We start from the raw sequence: 10,133 nt of genomic DNA on the forward strand, positions 1-10,133 counted from the left end.
TGTATTAGTTGTTGTATTGTTGGTTTGTTTTTGTTGTAATTAGATCAGAGAGGTGATAGTAAACCGTTGATGCAAGCTGCATTCTCACTGTAAAAACGGATACTCAGACAATCCAAAAGAGACCACGAACACTGCAGAGGACTGAAAAGTGTGGAGCAAATTGAGCCCCTGTACTCAACCTCTCCTTTGTTCTGCCTAATCTTGTGGATTTACTTTAACTTGAGTAAGTATATTAACTGTCAATGTTCACGATGGTCATCTCCATGTACAGCAATGGATCCCTTTATTTGAAGTTGTCCTTGAGAGTAGCCTTCATACAATAGACTGTTAATCGAGGGAATTATTATTGTAGTTACATAAGCTTTATATTAAGTATGTGAATATTTTTAGACAGCGACACGATGAAGGCATTCAACATTTAACAAGTATTTTCTTGCGCTGTCCACATGAAATATAAAGTGTGATTTTCTGATGTTGAATAAAGCAGTAGGAATATAAATACAAGTAAAACTATCGTCTTTGCTAATGCAAGAATCATCACTGTGCCATAACAATACAATTCAAATTCAAAAGTGCTTTTTGTTAAAGATGCTAATACACAGGATGTATGGTGAGAGGTAAACATACATACACATAACTTAATGTGTCAAAGAAAGTAAGTCAAAGAAGAAGAAAAATATTCTCCCCTTATATGTGCAAGCCCAATTTAGCAGCCAGCCACATTAGATTCATTTGAATAGTTTCATTTCAAATTAGTGCTTAAATCTTCTCTGTTGACTGTTCCTATCTTTAGATTAGTTGTGCCCTCAAAACGCAGCCCTGGCTTCTTGCTGTCAATAATGAAAGATTCACAAACAATGGAAAATTGCTAGGTGATGATCGGCAACATGAGAAGCTTGTGCAAATGCGCTGCATGGCCCTCTCCCTTTATTACCAGGCAGGGCTGTGATTAGCTGCCTTTCTAAATTCCTCCACCGATTGGCTGGGGTTGCGGCCTAATGAGCTCTAGTGTCCGTCCTCAGTGGAGGCACCCCGCATTGTCTGCGGTTTCAAGTGGGAGTTTCAGATGGCGACCAAGCTTAAGAGAAGACGTAAATAGTCAGGCGGGCTCTCTCTCGTCGCTCTGTTTTGCCAGGTTTCCAAGCACAGCCTTGGCCCTGAGATGACAGATATAAAGGATGGTTCCTCTGAAAGATCCGAGATGGCGTTTGTTCAGATCAGCCTGTTTGAAGACATTGACATTTGATATATCATTTTGAAGGCAGGTAACTGTTTGCATAGCATAAATCAAAGAGAGTCAGTCTTACAGTGCGGTTGCAATCGAGCAGATCGCAAATGTTATAGTGTGTGAAATAAACCAATAGTAGTTTTTTAAAATACATTTTTTGACACACTAGAAGCCAGTGCCAGATTTTGACCTTTCCGAGCTTTACAGTTGTTTGAACCTTTCTTTCAGTAACCTTAGATTGGATTTCACACACACTGATTCTAGCAGAAGTAGTGACACAGTACTAGGAGTCGCATCTGGGATTAGGAGATGAGGGGTCAGTATCCCAAACCAGCATGGATCTCGGTGTGCAATTAAATCTGAATGTAATTGTTTGTTATTCCTTTCAGTCACTACTTGCACTAATTGAATTAACTTCTGGAGGAGTATAAATATTAGTAGTAGTGTTACAAAGTGGTTCAAGCCTCCATAACAGTGCAACAGTAATACAATATGTGTTATATTATCACCATGTTCAGAACCGTCCTGACTGCTCTCATCCAGATTCAGTGTTATAACATGCGCTGTCAAGTTGGGCGAAGACCTACAAGCAACATCACCGTTCTTGTTTTGGGTGATGCCATCATGGCATTAGGACAGTGTGATTGCCCTGGCTGCAACAGCAACTCCAGCCTCCAGCATGGCAAAGAAAGACCAAGACATCAGCTGGACAAACGGAGGAAGGACACTGTTTCTTTTGGCTCGTATCGGATTCCCTTCCTATGTAATGATGTAGTGTCCCCAGTGAAAAGGGCAGTGAATAGCTTTGTTTAGCCTGCCCCCATCTAATCCCTGCGTGGCCAGTGGAGGGCTTTTTGAGAGAGCGAGTGAGGGACAGAGAGCCTGCAGCCCCCTTAAGAAGCAATGGCCCCCACTCTTAGAAATCCCAAGAAACTTCACACCTCTCTGTAGGGACTATAAATAGGTTCCATCTGTCCCCGCAGGCTCAGTTACAGCCCCATTCCTTTTGGCATGGTTGGTGGGCAGGGAAGGAAGCACTCTGGGTTTAAAGGGGGTGGAGGGGGGTGAACAGAACCAGAGTCCAAAGTCTACTCTCTAGTCATCCCAGATGGCTTGTTTTGTTCATCAGTGTTCCCCATCATATCCCTCTCTCTGCCTTTCAATGGAGCAACTCCAACAAAGGCAAAATGCCACGCAGGGAACTAGGGGCCTCGGGCCATGTTTGGAATCTTGCACCACACTTCACTCATCACATGTTTTTTTTTTTTTTCTTAAGCTCAGGTTCTTCACATTTCATTAATCATAGATTAATTACACAGCTCACAATATCCCGGCTGATGCTTTAGTCCCGGTTCTGATAACGGGAGCGACATTTCTTCTGTTCAACAGCGAAGGCCCAAGTCGGAAATAGAACGAAGTAGAGGGCAAATTTGAGAGATGCAACGCAACAAGAAGGCACCATCAGTGCTTTAGATCACGCCATCATTCCTGAGAGTGGACAGTTATAGAGCCTGCACACACACACACACACACCCCCAAGGACAAAGCCAGTAGGTGGGGAGGTGGAGAAGAAAGGCAAGCTCCAAGATATCATTTTGCAAAAGAATATTGATAAAAAGTCTTTTATCTCACCCCTAATATAAACTGACACAACCTCAACATGTCCCTTTTTCTTACCTGATCACATTTTACACAGTTTACAAAGGTCTCTACATTATCATTTTAACATTTTCGATCCATGCGCATGAGTTCTTGTAGGCCACAGCATCCCGCTCTTGACTGCGAGAACCTTCCATGCTCGTGGTAATCAGATGAAATCATTTAAATAAATTGAAGTATTGGATAATTACAGTGTTTCATTTAAATGAACTCCATTTGTTCTGTTGCATTTTGCCTTCCACTTTGGTTGTTGTATCTCATTACCCGTTCACTGACGCTTAAACATCCCAATCTCCCAGTAGTGGTCACTGATCATGTCTGATACACTGTTGTTTCGGGAGAAGCTGCTTTAACAGTTTTTCACCATTTTTGCTGCAATGGGTAATTTTGCACGCATCATTTTAATGTCTTTAAATAAAAAAGTTTGAATTTGAGGATAGATAAAGAACTACGCTTTCAGAGCAGGTGTTGGCCAACTGGAAGACCAGACTGCTAAAGAAAGAACACAGGTCAAGTAAAATATCAATAGCTCTGACAGCTGTCATTAACAGTCTTTGTCCTAACTGGCTCATTTATATATAGGTGTTTTTTTTTTTTTAGTAGAAGACAAAGTAACCACCTTGCATGTGTTAATCTACTCACATTTGAGTGAGGATTATAATAAAACCAGCTTCACTTCCTCGAACGCACAGTAGCTGTCTTTTTTCACCGAGCTTTGGTTTAACAGCTCATACATACAGTGATGCTGTCCATTTCCCCAAACTACACCTTAATAGAGGTGTGAGGTGTGCATCACTATGCACATTCACCACCCAATGAAAGTGGAGGAACCACTCCCAGGTGATAAGGTTCTTACTGTACCTACGCCATCTTTTTTTAAGCCGGCTCTAAGGATGCTAAAGTTGGTATGTTGGTATGTTGTTATGTCGGTCAGTTGGTCATTTGGTTGGTCGGCCCGGCTGTTGGCTGGGTTTCTGTGAAATTCGGTACAAATATGCAATTCTGTGATCCTCACACTTTTTTCGTAGGGACTCTTAAATTAAATAAATATGAGATGCAGAGATGCAGAATTTAATGCTGCAACTAACTGTGTTATGCACAACGCACATTCGTTTTTACATCAAAAGATCACTGGTTGTAAAAAGTGCATCTTTGAGTGCAACCCGCCAGAACAGAGGATGCTCTTCAGCACACCCTAACAGCAATATTAAAATCATGAACGGACAAGCCTGTTGTGTGCATCTCAAGTTAAAGAATAAATGGTTGCTGTAATCTCCTGTACGTTTCCTCAAAGTTCTTTCACACTCCTGCATCAGTCGCCGGGTGTTCATGCCTATATATATATATGTAGCTAAATGTCTGTGAAGATTCTCATAGAAACTTTTAGTGAGAATATTTGCAGACGACCTCTGACCTGTTGAACTATTGGAATTGCTATTTCTGCTTCCTCTTTCGCCATTCAGAATGAATCCCTCACTCAGACGTCAGTGGCGATCACCTGGAGTAGTTGTTGAAACTGAGCTTCAGATGGCATGTGATTGTCGTGCCCTTTACTGTACCGATGACCCCCCCACCCCCCACCCCCCCTTCTCCTTTAGGGTATCTTACCTCACATCTCCAGAATGGCTTTCGCAAAAGGAGTTGGCACTGATGAGGTAAGTACAGGGTTATATGTTTAGTCAGACACTGACACAAGACAAATTGTCTGCAGTGGATTATTTGAGACCACATTCAACTCAGTGGTGTTTATGACTCACACAACACGGCTCCGCAGGCTAAGTGACAAATAAACTTGATCACTGTCGTTTTTTTTTTTATTGACTCAAGACAACCTGCCATCACATCTTAATAAAGCCCAGATCCACCATGCCTACTATAGTTTTAATCAGATCGGACTGCAGCACAGGTGCAAGGAGTGGAGCAAAGTTTCTGTAGTGGGGTGGGGGGGGGAGTTAAGGGAAGTCAGACTTGCAGAAGGTGCAGTTAGGTGCCGGGGGTGAGCCCAGATGACAGCTGAGGGACTGAGGCTTTCTATGGCGCTAGTGGAGATGGGGTCAGTGAAAGCAAGTTGGGGGGGGGGGGGGGGGGGGGGTCTGCAGGGTGGAGGAATTTATGCAGTTCCTTCGTCACCTGGCCCTGTCACAGTGGTGGGGGCAGGGCCGCACCAATGGCACTGGGGGGACAGATATAGATAAGAATTAAGGAGGCAGATTTTGCGCTCTTTGCCTCGGCTGAGTTACTGGCATCAGCAGCTGAAAGCTCGACCGAATCTCCAGCTCCCTTTGCTTTTTTACGTCACGTCTCCCCCCCCCCCCCCCACCCCCCAGAGTAGGTGACAGGACACCCCCGCCAATACAAACTGAACACACAACCGGTGCACATCGTCAGTGCCTAGAAACAAACAATGGCTCATTGTGAGCTCTACTACCTGTCTCTCTAATTTCTAATCCTCAGTGTCTTTTCGATGAAGTAAACTAACATTTATTTCTTCTTTCATTTCTTTAACTGTTCGACACTGATACATACACTGCATATTCGAAATTTGTTTGCCTCAGCTGGCACACTGTAAATTATTCAACCACATATTCCATGTTCTAATGGCTGCACCATTACATCAAATGCAGACGTCCCTGGTGTATCATGCATCATTTTATCCATTTTACATTTTACATTCCCCCCCCCCAAATTTAGTATGATAATATAGGCAAATTGTATTCCTGGAGACTCCGGGAACTTTGTAAAAACTTTAAAATAAAGTACAGTGTGATGCTTGACTACGCAGCACTAGATAGAACCGGTGCAGTCAGATGATGATGCTATACTGTAGCCGCATCAGTGATGTAAAGGGAAAATGAGTGATGATGAGTCAAAGAACAAATAAACAAAAATATATGGTGATGTCTCGACTCCACTGCACTCGACGTGCAGCTTCAGTGTGTCTCAATGTATGTAAGCCGGTGTGTAGTCACACTGACTCTGCAGTGCTCAGGGCATTTGACCAGGTATGTGTTTTATTTTCTAGGAACTACTGGCCTCAAGTCTGTCAGTGCCTTATTTCTGAACATTCATCAAAACATTCATTTCCACCAGACATAGGCTGATATTTTCTCCGAGCAAGAGCTCATCAGCTACTCACTCTTCATTTGTGTCCAGTGCAGGCTTTACTAGGTCTATGGTTACACATGAATGACCCATACAGATAGTAGTGTTGTCAAATATTAAAACGTTATATTGTAATTACATGGCCAAATGGAGAGTCATCCCGTGCGTAAAGTGTTCCAGCTGAGCGCGTAAAGCGCGTAAAGATGACCCCAGATGACCTTTCATAGCGTTTCCGATGTTTTCCTTTTTCATTATAGGTATAAGACGTGAATAAACATTTCTGGCCCGCAGCCCCATAAGCCATGTTTAGAGAGACCCCCCCCCCTCCCATATGCTGTCCAATCCTCACACTGCAGGAGCGCTGACGGGGGTCAAGAGGGAAAATAGCCTCATATAAAAACGCCCAAACCGGGAGCTCCTGCTCCGAGTTCCCTCCACTTTTGCGCTGCGCTCCTTTGTGTTGTCTCCTCCACCGGGAATTTGTCTGTGCGTCCAGGGTCACAGTAGCTCTACTCTCCGCTGAAATGGCACCCAAGAAGGACCCTAAGGCTCCCGCCAAGAAGGCCGAACCCGCACCGGCGCCTGCACCGGCACCCGAGCCAGCCCCTGCTCCTAAAGCCGCCCCCGCCATCGATCTGTCCGCCGTCAAGGTACCATGACGCGTGATGAAGCGTGATGTGGTCTGGAGTGGAGAGGGGGGGGGAGGAGGAGGAGGAGGAGGGGAAGGGATGCAGATGGCATAATGGATGCTCAGGAAGAGTTGGGGATTGAACTTGGACCTGGAGAGGGGTGGGGGTGGGGGGTTCTTGATAGGGCTCAGTTTTTTTTTTCCAGTTCAGTTTTATTTCCTACCTTTAAAAGCTGATCAATATGAGAATAAGACAACTTTAATTCATCTGAACCATCATTTCTCCATCCTTCATATAAAAAATAGATGATGGAGGGGGGGGGTCATAAAAGCTTAATGAAACATCAAGTTTCACTTTTCTAATCCGTAACTGGACAATATAGAAGGTATAGAAGGTCAGACTAGACCCTATGTGTTGGAAGAGCAGTTCATAATTTGAGGGCCCACACACTCACAGGTTTGCAGAGGACTGAGGAGAATGAATAGAACCATGGATAGCTCACGCTGTTTAGCCTACGCCCCCCCCCCCCCCCCCCCCCCCCCCCCCCCGGCCCTCTGGATTGGACTAACTAGGTGGTGACTAATGTGTTAGGTAATGCAGCATGACACCAAATGTGGACATGTTAACGTAGCTAAAGATGGATCTCGATCAGGTGGCACCGTGCGATGCTAATTTTATCAGAGATTAATCCTGGTTTAGACTGGATTTATTCCTCTAGATTAAGTGGGAATATGGGTGTGCTGTTGTTTTTAATAAAAGGTGGTTGGATGCTTGTTGCATTTATAGTGTTTCATGCTGACTTGGCTGACTTTTCTTTTCTTTTTTTTTTAACCGGCTTGTAGGTGGAATTCAGTGCAGACCAGATTGAAGGTACGTAAACCTCATTTGACCCCTGCAACCACATGACCTACAGCCCACAACACTCAATTTACCTTAGACTGGTTCAGATTGATTGGTTGGACAGACTTTAAACAAGTGTTTAAGCGGCTGCTGTCAAAAAAAAAAAAGGGATGTGTCGTGAATTCAGTGCTAAACATCATACAGGATTTTAATTAGCTCCTTTAACAAGCGATGCACAAAGAAAACAGCCAGAAAAATTGATGGTGTGTGATGGATAGAAACACCTGCATGCTATTGGTCCCTCGTGACCCCCCCAGGATTAGACACCGTCACACCAGACCTGTTGTCCGGCAGGCGCGTGTGCTATGCTGCAGTCAGCATTCCCTACTTTTGCTCAGCTCACCCACAGAGGGCCTTGCCTTTTAAAGGAGGGGGCTCATATTCTCAGCTATGTTTATCAATTCCAAGGTGGTCTTTTAAAAGAACCCGTAGCTCGGGTGAGAGAGAAAGAGAGAGAGAGAGAGAGAGAGAAGGAGACAGCTGCGATTGAAATAGTATGAGGGGTGACGGCGCTTGACAGGAGTCTGTTCAGCCTTTGCATGTGTGGCCCTTGTTTCTGCCGTCAGCTTGGAGGTGAGCTGCCTCCACCTGCTGGCAGCCAAGCAACAGCCACAAATTCTGTTCCCTTGGAGAAATAAAACACCCAAATCAAAATGTATCACTGTCACTGCTCCACTAACATACACACTGTTGGTTCCACTGTCATATTTGCATAGCTTAGCTCTAGGATACCTCTGATACAGTGCTGTGATGCTATCAAGAAAAAACTAACTCTAAAATCACACAATCCTGCACAAATGAAACATTAGACAAGTGAGTAAGTTAATGGCAAGTATCAGCTTCTATTTGAATTACTATAGAGCATGAGATACTGTGCCGTCTGAGCATTTAAAGCTCCTCAGAGTACAGTCTACTCATTATAAACTCAGTGGTGGACACCTCTGACACACACACTCATCTGATTTATTGGATTCACTCGGATGATGGCGTCATCTCTCCCTTCCATTCTGCAGACTACAGGGAGGCCTTCGGTCTGTTCGACAGGGTGGGTGACAACAAGGTGGCATACAACCAGATCGCCGACATCATGCGCGCTCTGGGACAGAACCCCACCAACAAGGAGGTGACCAAAATTCTGGGAAACCCCTCCGCTGACGGTAAGAGAGCTGCATGTGTGGCATGTCACTGAACTAGGTCGCAATTAGTAGGGAGGTGTTAGAGTTTGGTAGATAAGAAATTCAAAGGTTGAAATGCTGCAGCACACTGAATGCTGAAATGTGAACTGTTCTCCGTTCGTGCAGACATGGCCAACAAGAGAGTAGAGTTTGAGGGTTTCCTGCCCATGCTCCAGACCATCATCAACAGCCCAAACAAGGCAGGATATGAGGATTACGTTGAGGGTCTGCGCGTCTTTGACAAGGAGGGCAACGGCACAGTGATGGGTGCCGAGCTGCGCATCGTTCTGTCAACGCTGGGTGAGTCGGGGGGGGGGGCCACGTCCCTGACATGTTGCTCTGCGCAGCTGTGTGTCACACTGTGTGTTATTAACGCTGGCCGTCGTCTGCCTTCTGCTACAGGAGAGAAGATGACGGAGGCTGAGATCGACTCTCTCATGGCGGGACAGGAGGACGAGAACGGCTGTGTCAACTATGAGGGTGAGTGAAAAATCTAGAGTTATCTAGTTTTCTTCCATTCTTACAAGGCTGTCGAACTTTCTGTCTCACACTCGTTTCCGTCTCTTCCTTCCCGCCCCGCGTCTTCACCTGCAGCCTTTGTCAAGCACATCATGTCTGTCTAAGGACCCTGCCACTGCGGCGGTGAGCATTGTGTATGTGCAGACCCCATGGTGTCACGACATCCACTCGCTGCTTCATGTTCCACGCGTGACGAAGCAGGGGGGGGGGGAACAAAGGACTATGAGATGTCATTTTCCTGAGACCTTTGTTTGTTTTGTTCAAAACTTTTTAACTCTTCATGTCCAACTGGTGCTTTTTTTTTCTCTCTCTCTCCTCCTCTGCTTTGCTGTTCAGGAAGACATCCCTATCTCCCACAAGATTCTTCTTTTCCCAAGTCTCAGTGTTTGTTTTTTTTTTTTTAAATCGTCAGTGGTTTTCACAATGGAACAGTGGTGGAAGGGAAGGTGGGATAATGAGGACCATCCCCTCCTGTCACTCTACTGTTTTACTGGCTGTCTATCCGCCAGTGAAGTTGACTGGTTTGGCCCCGGACTGGCCATCAAAATGAATTCACTCCTCACCCGACCCATCCCCAAGTCTTAACTTATTGTATCCTCTGCCATTTAACAATAAAATTTTCACAAACTCCCATTTTAATCCTGAATTTTTGACTCTGCTTATTTGATGCAAACCATTTGCATAATGAATTCAGCCAGAAGAACATGAAAGGACCAGATAGTCTGGAAAATAATCGTATTCACCGTCTATTCATCGGCTATAGAGATGCTGCAGCTGCTCGGTGGCTTTTGCAGCATTTAGACAGAGCTATGTCATGCTAAGTTATGCCAAGCTACATATTTACTTTACAGATACAGTACCAGAGTTCCCAAAATGTCAATGTCAAACTGCTGTCGTCTTTAAAAAAAAAAAGACAATACG

At 44.8% G+C, this 10,133-nt stretch overlaps 1 protein-coding gene across 2 annotated transcripts; it reads left to right on the plus strand.

Annotated features, from left to right (window-relative positions):
* Positions 1-6,427: 6,427 nt before the first annotated feature.
* On the plus strand, positions 6,428-9,851 carry myl1 (myosin, light chain 1, alkali; skeletal, fast). 2 transcript variants are annotated; one of them, XM_026375618.1, is made up of 7 exons: positions 6,428-6,639; positions 7,461-7,488; positions 8,532-8,675; positions 8,820-8,993; positions 9,096-9,173; positions 9,288-9,335; positions 9,549-9,851. In XM_026375618.1, the coding sequence occupies exons 1-6, from the start codon at positions 6,514-6,516 to the stop codon at positions 9,314-9,316; spliced, it is 579 nt and encodes a 192-aa protein (XP_026231403.1). In that variant the 5' UTR covers positions 6,428-6,513; the 3' UTR covers positions 9,317-9,335; positions 9,549-9,851. The 2 variants fall into 2 exon arrangements, with proteins under 2 accessions (XP_026231403.1, XP_026231402.1); XM_026375617.1 differs by having other exon boundaries at positions 9,288-9,851.
* The last annotated feature ends 282 nt before the right edge of the window (positions 9,852-10,133 follow it).

The sequence above is a fragment of the Anabas testudineus genome, chromosome 21 (assembly GCF_900324465.2).
Source record: "Anabas testudineus chromosome 21, fAnaTes1.2, whole genome shotgun sequence".
Lineage (NCBI taxonomy): Eukaryota > Metazoa > Chordata > Actinopteri > Anabantiformes > Anabantidae > Anabas > Anabas testudineus.